This window comes from Anser cygnoides, chromosome 1 (assembly GCF_040182565.1).
Source record: "Anser cygnoides isolate HZ-2024a breed goose chromosome 1, Taihu_goose_T2T_genome, whole genome shotgun sequence".
NCBI classification, from domain to species: Eukaryota; Metazoa; Chordata; class Aves; order Anseriformes; family Anatidae; genus Anser; species Anser cygnoides.
In genome coordinates this window covers 148404054-148427465 of record NC_089873.1, presented here as the reverse complement: position 1 = coordinate 148427465, position 23412 = coordinate 148404054, and the positions used below count along the sequence as shown (strand labels likewise).

At 43.4% G+C, this 23412-nt stretch overlaps 1 protein-coding gene and 1 long non-coding RNA gene across 6 annotated transcripts in view; both read left to right on the top strand.

Moving 5' to 3' along the window:
• The first annotated feature begins 1602 nt into the window (after positions 1-1602).
• ATP11A (ATPase phospholipid transporting 11A) overlaps positions 1603-23412 on the top strand; it is a 128311-nt gene continuing 106501 nt past the window's right edge. Inside the window, exon 1 of the mRNA XM_066990518.1 lies at positions 1603-1928. Within this exon, the coding sequence (XP_066846619.1) occupies positions 1890-1928 (39 nt within the window). The 5' untranslated portion in view covers positions 1603-1889. The remainder of the gene's footprint in view (positions 1929-23412) is intronic.
• LOC106046437 (uncharacterized) lies at positions 1984-21706 on the top strand. 5 transcript variants are annotated; one of them, XR_010828648.1, is made up of 5 exons: positions 1996-8657; positions 8864-8941; positions 10135-10284; positions 11900-12007; positions 14415-14590. It is a non-coding gene; the product is annotated as an uncharacterized lncRNA (long non-coding RNA). The 5 variants fall into 5 exon arrangements; XR_010828649.1 differs by having other exon boundaries at positions 1997-8560; positions 8879-8941; XR_001213238.3 differs by having other exon boundaries at positions 1997-8560.

The window sequence follows — 23412 nt, the reverse complement described above, 5'->3', positions numbered from 1 at the left end:
ATACTAAAAAAAAATCCTGTTTCAGTTCAGCACTCTGTATATTTTGATGTTATCACTCTGTGTTTACATATTACGTTCTTCAGTCATTTTTGCAATTAACTGGTTTCCTAAAGAGTGAGGATACACACATAGATTATGTTAATATTTAATTGTTCATGTAAATACTTTCTTGTGATAAGAAAGTATTTTGGTTAACTGATGCAGAATTGCTCGTTCTCAGAAAAATTCCTGTTGTTTCACATCTCTTAATTTTTTCCTTTCAGTTTCAGTGATTAATTCCTTAAAGTGAAATGTAAAACCTATGAGACCTATGTTATGGAAGTGTTAGGTCTGTAAATAGGAGCATGAAAAAGACAGGTGCTACAAAACAAATATAAATTATTAGTAGTAACCGAGTTGAAGAAAAATGGGATTTAGACCAACATCACTATAGATTTGGAACAGCAACATTAGCTTGACCGCACTGCACTTACTGCACGTTAAATTATACATTTTGCAGTCTAACCAGTAATAAAAAATGCTGAACATATATAATGCATCTAAATTAAAGGTGACCTGGAAAGAATCTGTCATATGCCCTTTTTCTTAGTATTTAAATGATGATCTTAAATAGCGTATTTTTTTTTCTCCCTACAGAGGTAGACTGTGGCGACCCACACCGAGTGCCTGCTGAACGATGTGGCTGTTCAGGTCGTATTAAAAGTTATTAAAGTATGCAAAGGTACTCTTTGGTCTAGAAGATTTTACCATGTCTGGAGAAACACTGAATTGTTCCAACACGAAAACCAAAGGAGTGAAAATGGCCCAGTTTAGGCCACAACCTGGGTGATAGAGAACAGCCTGCATGGCTGCTGTCAAAGGGAATAAAGTGGTTTTGCTTGCTTTAGCTACAATTAACTTCAGTAATAGTTTGACTTTTACAAAATTAGTAAGTTCCAGTCAATTCTTGAGAAAGTATCTACCTTAAAGTCTTTTACATTAAGCCATAGAGTAATATGCAGTTTTCCTGAGATTACGTACAAGGTTGTAGCACAGCTGAGTGAGCCCTTTGGTATTCCTATATCTACAAGGAGCATGAAACCACAGCAGCTGAGGAAAACAAAGGCCCTCACAGAAATTCCTTCAGATATTAAAAATAAAAAAAAAAAGGGGGGGGGGGGGAGGAATAAAGACACACTCCTGCTTCACTTTAGGCGCATTTCTGCCGACTTCTGCCAATCCCTTCACCCACAGCAGTTGCACTTGGCTTATCAGGGCTGCGTCCCGCGGGCTCCCGACCCTGAGGCTCTCCGTTCGCCCCTTCCTTAGGGCCGGGGGGAAGCCCCCAGCCGCCCCGCGCCTCACGGCGGCAGGAGCCCGGGCGGCCCGGGGGGCTCCCGGTGCCATTCCCCAACCAGGGCGGCCGTTAGGGCCCTCATGACGGCTGCAGGCAGGGAGACGAGGGAAGACGGGAAGAAGGGAAAAGAATGTGGCCGCGCATGCCCGCCTGCCCGCCCCCATGACGGAGAACCGGGCTGGGCTGGGCTGGGCTGGCCGCGCCCGAGGGGAGCGGCGCGGGGGCGGCCGCGGCTCGGTGCCCTCCCGCCGGGGTGGGCAGAGCGAGGGGGCGGGAGCCCGGCGAGCCCTCCCCCCGGAGCCGGGCGGCTGCGGGCTCCGCTCGCCCTGCGAGGCGTTGCGGCGGGGCATGAGGGGCCGCGGGGCACCGCGCCGCAGCGGCGGCGGCAGCAGCAGCAGCAGCAGCAGAGACCGGTGCGAGGCTTAGCCCAGGAGCGGCGGCGGTGGCGGCAGCTCCCCGCATGTGGGCAGCGGGGCCAGGCAGGCAGCCCGGCGGCACCAGCGAGCACCCGGCGGCGCCGCGCTGAGCGCCCGGGCAGCGGCGGCCGCCCGCCATGGATTGCAGCCTCCTGCGGACCCTCGTCAGCCGCTACGTGAGTGCCCGCTCCGCGCCGCGGGCACCGGGCTCGGGGAGGGGGGTTCGGGGGGGCCCCTGCGGGCGGTGGGTGCCCCTGAGGGGGCGGGGGGTGCCCGCGGGCTCCGCTCAGCCCTCCCCGGCCGCCCCGCTTCGGGGCGAGCCTCGGAGACGTGGTGAGCACGGCGGGTGAAAACTCCCTTTTTTATTTTTATCCGGTCGTATTCTTTGAGTCGAGCTGCGTTTTGTGAAGCTGGCACGGGTGGATGTTGAGAAATAAGCCTGTCCTCTGGGAGATGTGCGTGGTGAAGATCAAACGCGCGAAGCCTGGGGGAAGGAGAGTTGACCTTACTTGGTGGCCGCCGCGTTTTCCCCCACCCAACTGGGGGGTGTTTTGAGAGTGGATCCAGTTGTAGACCGAGGTGTGTGAGTGAGAATCTGGTTTCACTGAACTCCTGACGCGATCACAGCCGTGGGGCAGGACGCCGGGAAGCGCAGAGGTCTGTAACGCCGTGGTCAGGGTCAGGCAGCAGCAGGGAAACTCCAGCTTCTCCTTGGGGATGCGGAAGAAACAAATGGGAGGCGATAGGAGTGAGAGGTAATAATGCCTGGCTTCTTTCTCTGCCTCGCTTCCCCGGCAGCTCCCGTCACTCCGTATTTCCAAATGCTTACAGCCCTTCCTCCCGTGCAGGAAGTACTGTAAGTCAGGAAACTTTTGTGCTCAGACCGAACAAAAGTGAATACTCTTGGTTTTGTGTATGTCGAGATACGGTCACGTAACACGTGCTCTGAAGTCTTCTTTGTGTATGAAAGAAGAAAAATGGCAGAGGTGAAAAGATTATACTGGATCTTTTCACTGTTTAGGGTATTCTGTGAGGTGAGGAGAGAATGGAGAGGTGAGTACTGAAAGCAGTCGTGTGTGTATGTGGATCCTTAGAAAGTAACCCTGGGGGAAGGAAGGAGGAGAAAACTGTAAATACAACGAGAGAAGCAGAAGTCTCTGTGGATATGCAAAGCTCAGGTGAACCGTGCTGAGCTCTGTTTAGAAACAGGCAGGATCGGTTCAGGTGTTGTGATCCCTCAGTGCTGATCTAACTGTAGGATTTAGCTGAAGATTTTCTTGTGTGTGTGCCTACATTTGGAGCCTGTACAAACCGTCTGGAAATCACACTGCATTCATTGTGCATAGAGCATACTGTGGTCTGCAAATCTTTTCTGCATGACATTGTTGCTAACCTCTCTTTCAAGCTAAGCATTGAGTACGTTTGAAACAGGCTTGAGATTAACTACAGGATTTGTTTTAAAACACAAAGAAGTATGTAAGAAGATAGCATGCTGAAAATAACAAGGCACTTGAGCTTTTAAGTTGCAGACTGTCATCACCCTCCCACACTGCTAATGAAGGTAATTCAGCAGTCTAAAAACTGGACAAAACACTTAGCTCGTGTGAGGAAGCGTTCATATTTCCTAGATCACACTACTTTCTGCTTTGTTTTTATGCCAGTAGGCTATGTCTGGGTGACATGTATATTTTCACCTGTTGCTTCTTGTTCTGTTGCACTTCTATTATCTGGTCAGTTTCTCGTTTTTTTTTTTGTTTGTTTGTTTGTTTTTTTGTTTTGACTTTTTCTTCCAAGGTAGGAGCGTTTAGGAAAAAGCTGTTGTAAATAAACCTGATTTCATCATTTCAGTAAGGCCATTAAATCTGGCAATCTGATAACTCTGTGTGTGGTTTCCTCTTCTTTCTATGATTCAACTATTTTTGTACAGCTACAGCACTAAAAATGAAAATTAATAGTTTGAGTGCCGTGCCTGAAACTGTCTGCTGTAAATGAGCAGCAGATGCACATGTCAGCAGTGCTGCTCCGTAGTTGTCCACCCAAGCTATATACAAAGCAGATACGCTTCAGAAGTCTGGATGCCCTTGCCTCTTCCCAGGCTGCTTTCATGTAAGGCAGACCAGGCAGCAGGAGACCGGGGAGGGTGGTACATCCTGAGCATGCGTCCAGGTGAGCTCACGCGTGGGATAAGTAGAAGTTTGTGCAGAGCCGGCGTGGCAGTTGGTGCCCTAGGACTGCAGATGGTCACTCTCCAGGTCGTGCCGGAGGTTTGTTTGCTTGCAGTCTTCCCTGGAGCAGGTGAGCTCAGGCTGGAGATGCTGTCGAGGTAGCTGGGAGCTCTTAGGGCAGCACCACGTGGTCTCAGGGTAACAAGCAGTTGCGTTGCACCGATGGAAGCTTCTTGTGCAACAATCTCTAAGACTTCTGTATAACGTCTTTTCTTTCTCTTCTGCTGTATGTCACAGGGCATGGAGACGTAAGTGACATACCAGCACGTCCCGAATGTGCTGGAAAGTTCCCCCACCCCCTCACCTTGTTGCGGTCAGCGCCCTGAAGTGGTGCGATAGCGCGCGTCTCAAAGGCTGCTTGGAAGCGTGGTGATGGCTGGGGGCTGCCGCTTCAAGCCGAAGTCAGTTTTCTGCTCAGTGCTTTCCAGTATGTCTGCTGTTCCACCTGCGCTCAGCTTCTTACGTTTGTTGTATCTTCCAGGTGTCGGAACATGCCAGTGATGTGGGTTGGGGCCATATTCAGCACACTCGTCATAACATAGCTTGTATCTCTTCACCAAGAGATGGTGTAGCCTCCTAGGCCAGAGGCAGTAATATCTCTTTTACCAATTTCTAAAAAGACATTTTGTTGTTCTTCCTCTTTAAGGTCATCATGTGGACTTCTTCTTTCACTCTAGGACTTTCCCTGTTCTATGACTGCGGCCATACACAATTTGTAGGGCTTCTGGTAAAGAATAACTGGCTGTGCCAAAGGTGTTTGTTTCACTGCAGTGCAGCTGACCTAAAGTTCAGTGTAGTTCTCCAAATTCTTTCTGATCCTTCAGTTTGAAATATAACAATGCAAATTTTTAATTGGGTCTGAGATTAGCCTGTATATTTTGCTGCTTTAAATGGTATCCACTGTACTAGAGGCACCTTTGAATAATGGAGTAGAACATCTTTATATACAGCTTCCACTACATGGAACCACAGAATCACAATAAGCCTTCTGTAATTAAGACGGATTTTGATGACTGCATCGTTTAGATTACCTTCCCAAAGAGGGGAAATACCATTATGAGGTTTGTATAAAAATCCCCTTTGGGAGTGGGGGGTATGTTTGATATCGCGTACTCTTTTATTAGAACACAACTTCTCTTTCTGGATGTTGCGTTTGCATCAGACAGTGCGCTTCTCTGTCTTACCCTTGGGCTGTTTGGGTGCTCCCCAAAGACGTGCCCTACCCCAGGGAGGGCAGCCTGACGGTCTGAGGAGGCTGAGTTAATGCGCGCTGTCCCGCAAGCATCACACCGAGCCTGCTCTATCGTCAGGGGTGAGAGAGGCTTGTTAGTTAATATTAAAGCAGTAAATTATCTGGGGTGGGGAGGGGGACATCGTAATTAACACCGTGTTCATAGAAGATTACCTTCTGTTTATGGTTGGATTATTTGGGATACTCATTAGATAGCATTAAGCAATATATTGTGCCCATGTAACTGCTGTTGTGTTAGCTTTGTCTGGTAATCTGTTATTTTTTTTGCTGATCTTGAGACTTCTGAAGTTCTTTATAGCTGAGATAGCTAACTCTTAAAACAACTCTTTATACCATTTCTAAAAGGAACGTTATTTTTCCTGAGCTTAATAAAATGTGGGCAAATATCTCGTGTATTCAGATAGCTGTTTATGTCTGAATGTGGATTTGCGTATGCCTGAATATTGTGTATTCGAATATGCCCGGGCAAGCCGGGAAATGTCACTCTTAGCATATGTTTGTTTGGACACTAGATGGTCACTGAACATCTTGCAGCGGAAGGCAACAGTCTGGTCTGTATTTGTGAGACAGCTGGCCCCTCGTCAGTAACTGCTGCTGCCCAGGTTGGTGCCTTTGGATGCCACAATAAATAACTACTGGGTCAAAGGTCCATATTACTGAACGCTTTTGCCTCTGTTATGTAGTGTATTTAGTAATCCTGCCACTTTATTGCTTCTCTTATTACTTCAGGATTACAAAGCTGGGTGTTAAGTATCTGTTGCCCGTGCAACTATCTCTAAATGTGTATATCAGCAAATACAGTTTGACTTCCAAAAGGAAAGTGATTTATTACAGCTCAGTCCCCTGGGAAGCTTCTGGTCTGTTCGTTCTGCAGGTATTTTAGCAAAATCTGCTTTTGGGAGAATGGAATAAATGAGTTTACAAATGGCTGCTGTATTTTCTGCTTCTACAGAAGTGGGTCAACTTTAATCGTAGTTTGAGAAGATGGTCGATAAGTCTAACCAGAAAGTTATTTTAGGGGTTTGTAGTGTGTTCACCACTAAATTTCATGGTAGCCTGTGAGTTTTGGTCACTGATTTAACTGATAATGTTGTTTTTTATTGGCAGAATGATTCTGAAGCTGTTTTCTAATCAATTTCCTAAGTATTTTATATGTAGTCTTGATATAAATTAACTTCAGGGTTTTTTCATCTGTAGTGTTACCAACCTTTGTATCAACTGCTTTGGCCTGAAAGTTGGAGGAACTACAAGCCTCAGTGCTCTGAATTACTCGTCTAAAAAATGGTCCATTTATCAAGCATTTCAGATGACCTACAGTTTCCTGAGCTCAGTTAATACATCTGAGGGCACGCTCTCATTCCACTTCTTGCCTTTCCTCACAGTCACTCAGCTTTTCCTGCTCTTCTGCAGGCTGGTGCCGAATGAGCACTGTCCAGATGTTCCTTAGTTGGGGTGCCTGTTCAAACGAACGCTTTTTTTCTTAGCTGTCACTTACAGTAAGATAAAAGGGCTGTTTTTTTTTTTTCTTCCAGAAGTATGATTTGACAGAATTTTAAGCTGTTTTAAATGCCATATAAATGTGTTTATATCCTGCCTGTATTCAAACTTTCCTAACTGTAGAAAAGATGTTCTCAGTAGGGGCTAGGCATGTGCTTACAAGCCAGTAATCAGTATCTTGCATTTTTTAAGCATTTGTTTCTATCCCTGGTATGTAACACACTTTTGATATCTCATGTGGGTGTCAGCGTCACGATGTTTTCTTGATGCTTCCCATCTCGCCTTTCAGCTTTGCTGTTCGTGGATGCCAGTTGTTCTCGGTGCAGAAGGCTGACAGAATGTGTCTAAACAGCATGGGTGACTCCTGAATTCCTATTTCAATTCCTATTTCCCCCTGGCATCATTGCCTTGTTATTCTCCCGATTGCTGTTTAGTTCTGCTGAAACGCTGAGTGTGGCTGACGGGATTTGGTGCTTCTGCAAATCCAACTAGCTCTTGCACACTAGTAGTGCCTTTTTGTGTATTCTTTCTTGTTTTTTAATGTACTCTTCAGATGTTTCACTATAATCTGAGGCAAAACAAGCAAACACCACCCCTCCAACCCAAAGGAAAGGGAGAATTGTGTGGACTTCGTTCATCTCCCCCACCCATCAATGAGCTAATTTATACAAGAAAAATATTTTTTTCTTCCGAGACTAAATGAATGAAAATAGGACACTGTAAAACAGTCTCTGGCTTCTTGCAAGTGAACTATTATAAGCTGGTTGCTATTGACTACAAAATATTGCTCACCTATATGCAACAGATAGTTCTGCAATTTCAACTCTTCAAATGAAATGTTTGCTGCTATCAGAGTTTGTTTCAGTGACTTAAAATAGATCAAGAACTCCTAACCTTGCCATTTTTAGCATCAAAAGTACATGCAGGTTTTCTTCGGTGATGGGAACTGCATAGTCACTTCTGTCTTTTGTCAGTGTTTTTTTATTGAAATACAGTTTTGCTCTTGTGCCTCTTCTGGGGGACAGCAGAACATCAATACTGAAAGCAGGAAGCCTTTTCTAAATCGTTCTTGGGAATGGAAGAGGGTAAGGTACAGCATAGCACATTTATAGCTTAAAATCCCTGTTGACTGCTTCTCATTCATTCTTTGCTCCTGTCACATAACAGTAATTGAAACGAGAAAAGCGGCAAGGTGAAGTGGGATTTTTCTAATGAGTCAGCCTTTTAAAGCTGGAACACTTAATAAAAAAATAAATAAAACTGGGTTGACAAGTTGAGGGTTCCACAAATATAATAGCTGGCTACTGCTTGCGCTGTCAAGGTGGGGATAACAGACTTGTTTAAGCTAACCAGGCTTAAATGCAACTGGGAAACACTTGTGTTCCTGAGGTGCTGCAGCCTGGCCAGCAGTGCCATGTCGCCTCCGTGTCGCGTGCAGCGGTGGCAGGGAGAGGAAACAAAGCGAGCACCCCCACAGAAAGATGGAGTGGATGTTTTGGCACCTGTTATGCAACTGGATTTGATGTTACCGTTTGTTTTTGAACAAGAGGGCCTGCCTCTCATCATTTCAATCCTTCTAGTCAGATTACGTTTTTCCAGAATAATACTTATTCTGTCGGTTTGCCATTACACAGTGTAATGTAGTATTTCTATTTGTGTAATTGTCGAGGGACGTTTCAGCTGAAGTTCATCCCGAGCTGAGGCAAAATGACACTGGAATGCTGTTATCTTCCCGGCTATAATTGCCATGGCAACACCTGCAGGTAGACGAGGCAAACCAAGGATCCTTTCTCTGTCACGCAGACACCACTTCTGTGTTTCTTCTTCCCTCTCAGTAATGACTCTGAGGCGCTTGTGGCACAGACGTGCTCAGAGTTGTCATGAAATGTGCTCTGCTAGCTTTTGTTCAATTTAACTCTGACTTTAATTTTGTAAATGTCTATTTTCTGTGGTACTGTTTTGAAAATGCATGCTTTCTAGGAGAAGCTGGCAACCTAGCCTGGGTTCTCTTAGGAGATGGATGGGATGAACCAGGGGCTAGGGAGTTTGTTTGGAACTTCACAGAAGACCATGGGCTACTAAAGCACTTACCTATCTTTTACAAATCTGGATGTTAATTTCACTGATCTTCCTTCAGCTTTCTTTACAACAGGGATGAGAGTATTGCCCAGCTCTTCTACAGAGAGACGTTTTAAGGGCAGTTTAAGGCTTTGAGGTAAGGAAACACTGTCATGGGAAGAAAACTGGGTGCCAACATGGACCTGTAATCTTTGTCTTTAGTGTGCCTTTTTCTTTGCTGGTAAGTGCCAAAGGAACTGCATGCGATTTCAGAGAGCACACGTGCACACCTCTACAAGTAAGTGATGGAGGAATACGGGGAGCATGTGGGGAATAATCAGGGGTAGCAGAAGAGAAAGCAATGTCAACAATTAAGCCAAGTTATGTCTAGTTACTGAGGCATACTGTGAAATTACATTCTGGGGTGCTTATTATGTTATTGTTGTAGCTACTTAAAAGCATGAGAACTGAAGAATTGGGAGGTTTCATAGGGACACCTTTTCATTTATTCTGCTATTCCCCGTAGATTATCTTCTCTCTTTGAAATATGAGACTGGTTAATTTGTTTCTTTCATTAATCATTACTCATCTAGATACAGGGTGGGGTGAGGGGAGAACAGTGTTTTGTTTTCCTGGTGGCACTGACTAATCTCTCTGCTTCAGTCAAAAGAGGATTTCATCTAACCTATTTAAAATAGAGGATTAAGGACAATTAGGTTCTTCCTCTACATTACTACTAAGATAGGATGTTGTGAAATCCTCTGAAAAGCACATCTGTTGAAGCACCAGTGAAGTTTTGCAAGATTAATGGTAATAATAATCAAAACAGTTATGCAGAAAAAGAAACTTTATGTGTGAAGTACGTGTCCAGAAAGAAATGTGGATGGACAGAGGACATGGAAAGGAATTGAGCTATTTACCCAGTAGCTCTTTGTCTCTAATGCCTCTAATTCATGTTGTGAAGTGGATGCGTAGATGAACTGAAATGGATTTCTTGTTATCTGAATTACATTAGCAACTTTCAGTTCATTCTTAACATTTTACGTAGCCCTTCATATCTTTTCAAAGTACTATTAATAAGTTGCTTGCACAAATGAACATTATGATTAAGTACAAACACTAATGGTAATCTATGCTTGTAGACTGATTTTTGTGCCACTCATGATGGTTATGTGGCTTCTCTTGAGGTGGATCTGAGTTGGAAATGGCATTTGATAACTGACATGAGGCTGCTGTACTTGGCAGGAGGTCATTACAAAATAAAACCATGAGAAATACTACCACCGTTGGAAAACGTGATGTGCATAAGATGGCATTAATGTAAAGGAAAAATTGTTTTGTGCATTTCAGAGGAGATTTGGTTAAAAGAATGGACATTTGATAAGTGACAAATGACTTTCATGAGGTGTGAATAGTACGCAGGAAGGCCACAAAGAGGATATTGGAATGATGTCACAGAAATTGCTCTTGTGACCTTACACTTAATGCTAGCGATTGCAGGTAGGTTACTGATAATCACTGTTTCTTTGGTTTTGTTTTCTCCAGAACAGTAGTCTAGAGGGTCCGATCTACTCTTCTGTTTGAATGATCATAGAATCACAGGATTGTAGGGGTTGGAAGGGACCTCAAGAGATCATCGTGTCCAACCCCCAAATATATGATAATACACTTGAATATATGATAATACACGTGAAGAAGGACAGGCCAGAAAAAGTTGAAATCTGTTTATTTCATCTTATTTATGAGGTGACTTGGAGTGGGCTCTCTGGCCCAGGCTGAAATAAAGTGTTTCCTGAGTCAGTGGAGGTTTGGGCTCTAGAGCGCTCCAGCTGACTTCAAGGAAAGTTGTGGTCTTCTGTTAAAATACATCTGATGTCTTTGCTTATGGCTTTGGCTTGATGCTATGCCAGTGCATACCTTCTACCTTCAGATGCTGTTTTAACCCTAGCACCTCTCAGATGAAGTCCTTTCGATAGCCTAAGTAGATCGGCCGGGTATCAAACTTTACTGTCAGGTGACGGAAAGGGCACATCAGTCAGTGGTAAAGTACAGCAAAAGCAGAGGAAACAGATTGTTGGGAAAGCTGATGTACTACTTATTCTGCTATTTATTTCTTTTTTTAAGAGAGAGCAGACTACTTTAAATTTCACTGTTACGAAAGCTCTTATAAGCCAGGCTCCCATTTAATCTTACTATAAAAATATGCCTACGTAGAAACAGCCCTTTCATTATGTGAAATATGATAGGTATGAGAGAAGATATTGCAAAGGTAGGCTCAAAGCAAGTGTATTGACCAAGTCATAACTAAAAGAATAATTAACTTTCATGCTGATGCTAGCAGAAATGTAGTATAAATAAGTTCAGGGAGGGCATTTTGCTTTGCTCAAAAAGGCTCCCTATGCTATAAGCAGATTTTGATTGATTACTGTTAATGCTTTTCTTCAGGTTAATGTTCAGCATTTTCTCTGTAAACATAGAATGCACTGAAATGCTATTGCTTCTCATTAGTGTTTGGTGTTTCAGATTAGTTACAGTTCCTTTCTGGCAAGTTATGTGTATCCTTTTGTGATTTATCAGTGAACTTTTAAGATTGCACATAGTATTTACAAAATCTTTCACATTCCAGCCTCCTGGCCAGCAATGTGAAACTTTGGAAAGCTTAACTCTAATAAGAAAAAAAAAAAAGCTTCTCTTCATCTAGGTTTAAAGAAGAATCAAAAATTTCTCAGCTAACAAGTATGACAAATGTTGTCAAGCTAATTTAATGTTTGAAAATCTATATGCTGGATTTTAAATATACTGCCCAATTGACAGGAATGTTTAGTGTTTGTAGCCTTTTGTACTGAATTTTCAGCTAATTCCTGGCTACCTTAAACTGGAGCAGTTCTAAGAGTTTGGGATCAGCCTACTCTTCCCTGTTGACTCTAGACTGTTTGCAGAAAGTATATCTATCTTCTGTACAATAGATACGTAGCCACTTAAATACGTGGCTGGTCTTCAGTATCATAGTTGGGAGTTAGGGGTGGAGAGGGCACTAAAGCTGGGATAGACAAGGACTTTGTTCTTAACACTTCTTCTGAGCACAGCTGCTGAACTCTTTTATTTTACCTTCTAGGACTGAAAAAAAACAGGGCTAATAATTTCATAATTTCACCTGCAATGCTGAAGTGTTGTTCATCTGAACGTGTTGAATGTTCCCTACGTGGAGCTGTTGGGTGACCAGGTATACTTGTTGGCCCTGAGGTGTCTCTGTGTTAGCAGCAAGAGGGAAGAAAGGAAACGGGAGAAGCTCTGTCCTTAGCCCAGCACTGCTCGGTCACATTAACATGATGCATAAATACACTGCCTTGTTGATGCTTCCAGTTCTTGTCTGACATGAGGAGTTTAAGCCTGCATGCTTAGTGGCTGTAATGATGTAGAAATGAAGGGAAAGCTTCTGATGCTGTTGTGGAGCAATGCGCATGAACATAGGCAGGTACAGACAGAGCTTTATGAAGGCCAACCTGGGTTGTGGTTTTGCATCTCCTGTCTCTTTCAGCCCGGGAGGTCTCAAATGTGAAGTGCTTGTCTTTTTTTTAGGAGGGTTCCAGCCTCTGACTTCTTCACTAAGAAATGGAAAGGCCACCACGAGCATTTTGACTTGCTATGTTAATGGTATCTGCTGAAACTTGTTCAAAGAGCTTTTATGTCAGTGTATGTATAATGTAAGTTAAATATATAAATGACTCGAGGCTAGGCTTCTGCTGGGTGTGTGGAATTAAAATATCAGTATTCCTTTGCCATTTTCGAGTCTAGAACAAACTTTAAGGCATTTAAAACTAAAAGTAATAATGCTTTTACCCGTGCTTTTTTTTGTGTGTGTTAAAATTGACAAAAACCAGACAAGGTTTGGTTGAGTCACGGTTGTAGCTGAGTCACGAGGTGAGACGTTTGTGAATGCTTGCAGTGCTTTAAGACTCGTAAGACTGCAGCATTGGCTTTTCAGCTGGTTGCCTTCAGCCCCCAGTCAGAATACTTGGTGCTGCTTATGAGGGCTTTGGTTGCTGCAGAACAGCAGCCGCTTGGTTATGCAGCTTGGAGTTGACCTTGGTGTTACGGCAGGAAGCAGTGCCACTGAACTCTTCACCTCCAAATCCACATCTGTGCCTTTGAGGCCTCAGGGGAAGAGCGGAGATGTGGGCTTCGGGGCCTCTGGGGAGCTCCCTGCTTGGTGCAGGGTGCCAAGATCTGCCCCGGGGTGGGAAGGCCCCCCCGTTGTGGCCCTGCTCCTGCTGCAGGCAGCCAAGTGTCGCCTCTTCCTTACGGTGGTAAAAGCCATGGTCTGGACTTCCCAGTTCCTCACAGCATGTAGAAAAGAGCAAATGGGAGCTCTGTACAGAGCTCTTCTGAGCTTTGAAGAGCTGTCAGAAGGAGTTTTGGCAGTGGAGACGGGTTTCACAGAAGTGTAGGGGTTGGAAGGGACCTCAAGAGATCATCAGGTCCAACCTCCCTGCCACAGCAGGCTCCCTAGAGCAGGTTGCCCAGGTAGGCGTCCAGACGGGCCTTGAATATCTCCAGAGAAGGAGACTCCACAACCTCCCTGGGCAGCTTGTTTACTTGTTCTTTTCCCTCCTCTTGTGCATGTGCTGTTGGCTTGTTGAGATATTATAATTTTACTTCACTGAGTGGCAGACCATGGGGCAATGAGTATGGGGGTGCGTTTCTGAGAAGGACAATTGCTTAGGGTTTGAAGGTGCAGTGAGTGTAGTAGGAGAAAGCTTCACTGTGAGGGAGGGAGTGCTGCCCTGTGCCGGGGTTCTTTAGGTGCTGATTTGAGCTGGGATGTGGCAACGTACCAAGGAGATGACCTGTGAGTCAGGGCTGATTGACAAGCTGCTGACATCCGTGAAACACTGGCTTGCCTTGTGGATAGCATCTGGCATCAGAAAAGGAGTAGTTGGGAGAGGAGGGATAACACATCATGGCAATGACAAGGAGCTCTGTGACTTATGGTATGAGGAGAAGAATTTGGGTACTGCCTACTGGAAGGAGCGTTACTTAAAACCCAACCACCCTCCCCAAATGAACCCTGTGATGTGCGGTGTCTGGTAGCACTCATGTGCCACGTGGCTTGACCTTCCTAAAGCTCTAAGTGAATCAAAGCATAATGACTGTGGGGAAAATGGAGCAGCCATTATATGCTTAGCATCTCTTCCCGTGTGCATATGAGAACATGTTTTATTGAAATAGGGATGCTAGCCAGCACAGGAGTCTTCCGTCAGGACTGTAAAAGCCCCGAGCACCTTCAGCCCTTTCACAGGCAGCTGTGGGAGACTGGTAAAAGAAAGCTTTTTGGTTGTGTGAAGGCCAACATCAGAAACATAAAAATCAAGACTTTTTCCACATGGAGACAGGATGTACCTGATGTCTTTCACTAGGGATATTACAAATTCGTTTATTTATAAACTGAAAATAACTAAACTTTGTGTTTCTAAAACTTTCAGAGGGTGGGAGGGGAGGAAACCATCACAGAATAAGATTCAGGATTTCAGAAGCCCTATGTGGCTGTATTTCTTATGGGGCCTTTTAGCAGAACATAGTCAGTTTATCAGTTTACCGTCTTACTGATTTGTTCTGGGTTCTTCTTTCAGCGCTGGAGAGCAGCAATGTGGTGTAGGAGCACAGAAACAGAACTCCTGTGAGGGTCATCCTGCCCAGCCTGCTTGAAGCAGAGCAACTACTGCCAACAGGAGGTTGGATCATTCACTGCTTTGTCTAGTAGACTGTGTGTAGTTTGCAGAGCAATAAAACATTTGTTTTTGAAGCATTTTTGTGAGTCTGATATGATTTTTAACTTTTTCTATAAAAAGTGACCAGATGGCTTGGAGAGATCCCTTTCAACCTGTGTTATTTTGATTCTAAAATAAATTACGATTAACAAATCAACAGTTCTTAAAGAAGAAAATGTTTTCTTGCCTCTCTTGCAGCCATATCATGTTCTTCTCCGACCAGATGGTACTAAGACATTGTAGCTTAAAACAGGCTCTGTGGATGAAGCTGTGCAAGATCTTAGTGATAACCTACAGACTCAGCATGTTGTTATTCTGAGCAGTAATTATACTGCGTGGTGTGTTTGTTCATTCATGTTTTAAAGATTGCCATAATAGAGGCTCACAGCAACTTCCCTGTGTACACGAGCTCGGTAAAAACTACCGTAGGCGGAGTTGAGGCTTTAATAGCAATGAACCTGACCAGGTTAAGGTATTTCTCCTGGCTCCTGTTGTTTCAGTTTGAACAAAAACCAGTAACAACCAAAATCGCAGTTGGTGCGTACCCTTTTCCATAAAGAACTTAATTTGGGAGCCGCTGATGTGTACGCGTGGCCTGAGCGGCTGGAAGAGAAAAGCTATTGGCCTTAAATTAGTAACAAATGGTGTGAAAATGCCTGTGCCCTTGAGACTTAGGCTTGCTGGTCTCAGCTTTCCTGATGAGGTGGCTGTGTCCCTGTGGCATGCTGGCTGGGGGTGCACGTGCTCTGAAGTTACCGTGGAGCTGCTTTTGGGTTTGGAAACGAGGAGTGTGCGCGGCGTGGGAACGGGAGGAGGAAGTGGGAGGCGACGGCGGGTGAGCTCCGGCTGTCCATGTAAAGAGACTTATTTATTCAATCCTATTACCATAAAATATTGCATCAAAACAACAGGCTGTAAGCTGTTCCTGAAAGATTTCTTACTGCGTTAAGAGCCTGACAAGCATCTGGAAAGTTTCTGAGGCCCTAACCGGGATAAAAGATGGCAAAGATCATTTGACTATTTGGAAGGAAACTATGAAGGGAGACTACTTGATCTCAGTATACCTGGCTTATGTTTTCTTAAAGTAGTTTGGGGCATGTGAATACAGTGGATTTCTCTCTCTGTTTTAAAATCTTAGGGAGAAGGAAGGTGAAGGAGTGGAACAGAGGGAGCCCTGGGCAGGAAGAGAAGCCGGAGCACTTGATGTCGCGTGCTTAAGTCATGTGGCGTGGCGTGTCCTTCTGTGGTTTCTGAGCTGGTGGCTAAGGGACAGCGGGCTATAAATACATCTCTGTCCTCTACTTATGTGGTCAGTTGAAGCTGCCTGGGACTCTTACTTAGAGCTGACCACTAAATTGGCAAATTAGGGCAGCGTTCCTGCTTCTGATTGGAGTGGTTTTTTTAAAAGTGTGAGTAGATTCCCTTTGCCTAAGTGGTTTAAATTGTGGGATGCTCTCTTAAAAGATTTGGGTTCTAAAAGAGGAGCTGGAAGCTTTGTGACAAACTACTCCAGGATGTAGATTCTGCTTCATCTTTTTGAGAATACTTCAGAGGGATTAATTCTCCTCCTGTACTGGGCTCAGCCTTTCCATCCAATTACATTAAACAAGTAAGCTGTTGCTATTTGCTAATGGAAGTAAAACAAATGTGCTTAAAATTCTGATCTCACCTTGCAAAGCACATGGGCATGCAGTCTGTTTGCAGCAGCCTTTAAAGCACCGATGTTCCTGAAAAGGCTTACGTTGTGAGGCTGGGCTCTAGAGTTCATGCCAGAAAGGATACAGCCCTGGGTCTGGATGGTATCACGTGGCTTGCTGAAGCACTGTTTGCTCAGTTTTGCTTCTTCAGGTGGTTCAGGATGTGCTGTTCTCCTGTGCACTGAGTAACCTCCAGGTCTTTAGGCCCAGATGTGTCTTAACTCCGGTGCCTCAGTTTCCCTTTAGTGCCAGCTCAGCTGTCTTACTACGGTTCCTGTCTCTCCTGAAAAGATTTACTTAGAGGCCTCTGCCTGCTCAGGCCTCCTGTTTTATCCTTTCAGTAATATTCCTTGTGTTTTTGACCTATAGACTTTCTCTGTAGCTTTTGTCCTAGCTTGACTATCCTCTCGCAAGCATCCCTGTTGGGCTGTTACAGGAAACAGGGCAGCGAACTCCAAATGCACTCTCCCAGCCTGGCAGAGAAGTTGCCTCCCTCTTCGCCTGGAGTCTGGAGCTGATCTGGGTCATCTGATCCCCAGCTGACACAAATCAGCTGTTTGTGTGGCGGGTCTTGTGCAGGACGGATACATTGACCCTCCTTTCCTGGGGGGATCCTGCTGCCTTTGGGGCTTGGAGATCTGCAGCCGACAAAACATGCTGCTGTTACCTTCCTCCGGCTGAGCTGAAGCGCATGACTGAAAGGATTATGCCATGCTCGGTTACTAAATATATTGTTGCCTGACATTTCTCTACTAAATAGAAAAACACAATGATAGCCGTCTCTTGTAACGATAGGAGTACCTTCTGTTGGTGGACAACAGTGCCAAAACTTTATTTTAGTACCTTCTCGAGTTATTAGTGCAGGCAGTGGTGCAGCTGTCTTGGCAGGCTGTGCTAGGAAGGAGCGTAGTTCACGGTTTCGTGGGCATCTGTCTGATGTATTTGGAAGTGGCAGTTCAGACCGGCAGCAAAAGAGGATTGGAAGCTGGGGTGATGAGCTTACAGCAGCTCAGGGCTACTTCATTCTTCACAGTGCGGAAGTGTGGGTGGTCTCAGCCTCTGCTCCCAGAAATGGGCTGCAGAATGGGGACTGCTTGCTGTTAGCACAGGGTTTTGCTCTGTCAGAAACCAGGTGCCCTGAAATAGCTGCCCTGACCTCAGGCTGAACGCTTGAAATTTGGCCTGGCACACCTGCTGGAAGGCAAGCTTTGTACCTGGGATAATCATCTGAAAACTCTCCCAACTGGCATTATTTTGATCCTGCTCTGCGTTGGAATATTTTTGTTTGTCTAAATCTTGCGCTGATGCTCGGGCTGGGGAGTTCTTATCAGGGTGCTGGCTGGAGCTGCTTCGCTTCAAATAAAACTTAAAATTTGGAAGCTCACTGTCACAGGCACGTGGCTTGCAGGGGAATTTGTGGTGCGTTATAACGTCCTCTAACAGTTCTGCAATGAATGAGGGGTGTGGGGGAAAGCCTCTTCCTTTGTCCTCTTACTGCAGACTGGCTTGCTGAATTACTGTGTGTGTAACGAGTCCTGCCAGAAACCAGTGATTGTGGTGGCTATTGCTGGAGTGTAAGATGTGGGTGTTGGTGGGGTAGGTGGCTGTGCTTTCCCATCCTGAGACGTGATGGGATTGTTTAGTCTCTTCATTACGTTTACCTGTTGCACTCGAATATGGTTGTACTACACCTGGTAGGAAAGCAATGTAAAAGCTTGAAGTCATCTAAAGAAATATTGAACATGACATGGAAGTTTTCCTTCTGTGACAGGGAATGGCATACCAAAGACAGCGTGTTACTTCAAGGCCTCCACGTTCTGCATCATCCATGGGTTATCATGTGGGCATTACACTCCTTTAGATTTAGATGTGTCAGATTTGGCAGGTTTACACGTTTGAAGGTGAAAGTGTTTGTTGCAGAGGGGAGGTAGACTTGCTTTTATACATACACGAAGCTGGTAAACTCTTGTGACTTCAAGAATAACGTACACTGATGGCAAGCTGTTAGGGAGAAACAAATGGATTGTCTTCTCACTTTACTAAAAATGTTGTTCCTCAGTTTTGTTCAGGTAGAGACAAATGTCCATTTTATGGAAAACGACTTGACACATGTTGACCTCCAAGCAAAGGGGTAAGCTATCTCGTGTGGCTGCTGCTTGTCCTGGAAAGAATCAGCAGTGAAAGTTGGGCTGTCAGCGTTATTTGTGTATCCCAGCTGTTGTCCACTTGCCAGCATCTTCTAAGTGTTTTAAATGTAGCTTTCGTATTTTTCTAATGCATAACATTTGTATGCAGTGTTTCTTGTGAAGATGCCAGAACAGCCATATAGTAAATATTTAATAAGAATAGTAAAGATTTCTTGTTCTCAGCGGGCTAAAGTCCTGATCTAAAGGAAATTGCCATTCTAAATTTTTTATGAAGCGCTGCACATAATGAGACTGAGTTTGTTTGGTTTATGATACATAGACGGCAGGATGATTGGTCTCAGTTTAGTTAAGACGTAAATGGTGCAGGTAAGTTTTAAGCATGGCTTTTTAAAAAACAGCAACTTTAATTCCGCTTTATGACTGAAGGTGCTCTTCATCCAGGATGATAGCTGTAGTACAAGTTGGACGCTGGGTATTATCTGCTCCATGTTTCAGCTGACTGAATTTTAGGAGAACTTGCTTTGTAAACCTTTTTCTGAAAAGCATGAATTGTTTGCTTGAAAGTCTTAATAACGGAACTGTCACTTATTTTTTTTATTTTTAAGATGGCAAACAGAGCTATCAGCTGACCTTGGAACATGCACTTTGCTTGTGACTTACTAGTTTTTAAAGATGATGATTACTGACATAGCTGAAACTGAAAGGGAAAATGCGCAATGCATGCGTGCTTGATACTTTGAACATAGAGCTGAGCATGGGAAGGCACTTTTCCTTGTTCAGCTGCAAAGCGAAAGTATGCAGAGTAACAGACTAGGGAAGGAGTGAACAGAAATAGTGAGTTGTATAAGGTAAAGGAGGTAAGGATGTTACAGAAGACAAAACTGTGTGAGTGCCCTCTGTCCTGAGACATGGGAGCTCTCAGCAGAAGCTTGCAGATATGTAATCAGTTGAGACACCCCTTAGCTGGCCCCTTTCCCATTCCTCACTCTCATTGTTCAGATTCTGTTGCATGGAGTGAAGAGCACTAAGACTGAACAGAAAAGTGAAGACCTCTGGGGAAGGTAGGAGCTCACCTACTTCTCACAGCAAAGGGCCAACCATTGAAGGTGGTAGCTGTCAGCTGAGAATATGCTTCCTTTCAACATCACCATATTCATATGTTCTTTTTTTTTTTTTTTTTTTCCCTGTGGACCACAGGTCTCTCTTCACAGATAATAAATTTTTGTTGCAAACCTGAACCTGTGTTAAAGATGGAAACATACTGAGATGGCCCTTCCCCAGTTCAGGGTAAAGAAGGTCTGATGAGAAATCTCTGTAGTTTTTGAGATTGCCTGGCAAATAAATGAGAACGGTACTTCTTAAAGTACAAAGCTCAAATATGCTTGCTTCTATACCTTAGCAATGCAGAGCTTATTTATGATACTTTTTTTTTTAATTTTTATTTGCTAGTATTAATTTCCATTCTTGCTTATTATACTCTGAACCAGAGTATAAGTCACATTTTATAGGTTTGAGTTTGTCTGGAGTGTAAGTTCATATTCTTTATAAAATACATGAGTATGTCCAGCAACTCGTAAGTGAATTTGGAGATATCTTTGCAGACAGGGAAAGACAGATCCCAAGGATGCTCAAGGAATTCGAACACCATAAAAATGAAGCTTCTGCTTTGTTTCATTTCAGTAGGAATGCAGTATTGTCTTTGCTTTTCTTTAAAATAAACTCATTCTTAAGCCATTAGAGTGCATGTGTATATCTGGCTGTCAGCTTTCCACTTCTGTGCAAGTGAGCTTTCAAAAAAAGTAGTTCTAGGCACAGATATTACATTGCTCTTGAAGTAATAACCCCTCTGAAAATGCTGATAGTTATTCTACTTTAAGAGCCTGATATTGTTCTATTTTAGGTAGGATAGGAAAATAATCTGTGATTTTTCTGTAGCATTTTAGGTTATAAATTAGTCTTAATAAATATCTGAATAATATGAGTTATTTTTACAACATCATTAAAGCAGTACTAATGATTTTTTCTTTGAACTGGTCATTAGATTTGGCCTAATCTACTGTAGCTTGCTTCAAAATGTGGTGGTGGTGTGGCTTTAAGTGGTGGACACTATTAGATGTGAGAAATATGACTGAATCACTCACCTTTGTTATGGTGATAATCCTTCAGAAGATGCATGAGAGCAGTTTTGCCAATGGCACACAGTATCTCTGCCAATTCTTTATTCTGACGGGGGACCAAAATAGAGCCTTGCCACTTAACTTCCTAACAGTTGTTGGGCATACTATATCCTTAATGAAAGATAGAGCAGACGTGTGCATGTTGTTATTGCTTGACCTGGAAAAAGTTGCAGGGCTTAGTTTTTTGTATTCTGAAACATCTTACTGGGTAGACTTATTTTACAATTTATTTTAAGCTGTCTGTGTTAGGGGGGAGATGAATATTCAACAGTATATTGTGTGTATATACATATGCACATACATATAAAACTAAATTATTATTTATTTTTTTTTGTGGAAACAAAATGTATGCTTTACATCCCAAGGATATAGATATTAAGAGGAGGAAATTAAATGACTAAAACAGAGGTGCATCACTGTTCCAATTCCCTGTATTTCTTCTCTGAGAGTTGGAGCTTTTTCTGTATCCCTTATTTGAATGCATCAACTCTTGTGCTTCTGAAATAATTTTGCCTTCAGCCAAGTAATGTTTTTTATTTAATGCTACGCGCTATGTCTTTAGCTGTTTCGTTAAATCATCTGCTTTTTCTGCAAATTTCTAACCCAGATCTGATTGAATCCACGGGTTTTCTTTCCACTGTCTGAGCTTCTAAGAAATGCATTTCTTTCCCAGGTTTCATACTCAAGAGCCTTTTTATAAATGTTTGTAGCTCTCTGCTGTACTTTCTTGTCTGCATTGTCTACAGACTCTTTTAGCACACTCTAAGTTTACTGCTTTCATGGGAAGGCTCATTATTTCTTTCAGGTTGGAGGAAGATCCTGTGTCTTACGTGGGAGCCATCATATTCACGGCTGCCTTTAAAGCCCATCCACCACTTAGTAAGCTAACAGCAGAGTTGATCTGAGTTCAGCTCTGAATGGCTGGCACTCCCTTTGCCAAGGTGCAAGTGCGAACCTTGAGCAGATGTGTGATTCTTTAGAGTGCTAGGAAGAGGTTGGTTCTAGAAAATGGGGTGTTGAAACTCCTCTAAGACTGGGACAGAAAAAATCCAGTGGTTTTACTCAGTTTATCAGAGTAACTTCAGAATATTCCCCTATTTTAATGGAGCCTTTTTCTTTCTTTTTTTTTTTTTTTAGAAGAAAGCTGTTTTAAGAAAAGGCCACTGAAATAAATTACTGTTGCTCTGCTCAACTCCTTGAAATAAGGAGGGAGGAAAATACCCAGTTTCAGGTGGCCCCCTGATTAAAACCCATTGCCTAGAGAAAGGGTGCTATAAGCAGATTCTGCCAAAATAGTTAGCTGTTAGCTAGCTGTTTGCAGTGAAAGCTTAAAAAAAAAAAAAAAAAAAGTTGCCCATTGAGCAAATGCTTTTGTTGTTGAAAATCCTAGTAGTATTCTTGAATACTTGTGGTTGCTTGCAGTTGCCTGCAGGCGTTTGTGTTGTCCTTGAACTCTCTCCCTACTTTCGGTTGTCTAATGTGATAGGTAGGCAATGAACTGCAGTTCAATCTGGTGTACGGAGTTAAACTTTTAAAATGCTACAAAACACTTGGTTGTTTGTGAGAACTTAGCAGGTCAACTTTAATTTCATGCATCTTCTATTTAGAAGGTTTGAAGAATGACATAATTGTTGGTGTTGATCTTTAAGCTTAAACTGATTAATTCCAAATTCCCCAGGTTGTTTTGATAGGACACGTTGAAAGGTACTGCACGAAGAGAAGTCTTTCTGATATCTAGGAATCTGGAAGGTATCACGAGTCAGAAAGCATGAGACCAAGAGTATTGTTTCTCAGCTCATTTCTGCAGAATTCCCTGAAGACTGTGATTGCAGCAGAGCTATGTTTGAAAAATGCCTCCCTGATGAATGCACTGTAAAGTACGTTTTGTTCTCTTGATTAGCAATATTACTGTATAACCGCAGTGCTAACATTAGACTCATCTATTACTACAGAGATACTGATAAAAGCCTCATCAGTAGAGAAAAGAGTAAGGCAACGGCTTGGATAGTAATGACTATTGCTTATGGTGCCACATTTACAACGTTGACCTAGAGTGATGTGACTCTTGGTCTGATATTGTTGCAGTAGAGATGGAAATGATTGGATGGGGAAGAAGGTGTGTTGCCTGCGTAAAGTACAGAATATTTTTAAAAGTAAATTTCAGGTTTCCTTTATCTGTCTTCTGGATCTGGTGGTAATGCATACTGTTAACACCATTTGGGAAAAGGTAAACTTGCTCAAGTGTGGTTAGGTGAACTGTTTGAACTTTATTTTTTTTTCATTTATTGGCAGTTACTGTCCTTTATTCAGTATTGCACTCGTCAAAAAGTTGGGAGTTTATCGTAGAGGATAAATCCCTTGTGGTGTGTTACAATAATGCATGTAGATGTTACCCTACTTCTGTGTGTTTTGGAAAAGTAAGTCAATTGCTTTTTACTATAGAGGTGTATTTCAGGATGGGCTCCTAATATAATCTCTGTTCATTGTTTGGGTGTGTGTTGGAAGCTTTCATGTTGTAATGCATCTCGTGTGCTGCTGTTACATGTTGTGAATAAATATCTTCATTCTCTCCACTACTGGCACAGTTTTTCAATGTCTTCTGTGGAACACCCTTCCATTATGTGCTCTCCAGCAAAAATACTGTCTCCTGAGGCTTCCTTCCTTCTGACTAGTACTACACACTGTGAGTCTGCTTCAAGGGGAAAGCGTTGCTCTCCTGTCGCCGATCATCTGCTCTGCTGCTGAGAAAGTTGAGCTTGACAGGTGTCTCCTGGTGGCAAGTAAACACCAGCCCTTTACTCACTGAGATTTTTTATTTCAGCATCTGCATTGTTCTTTA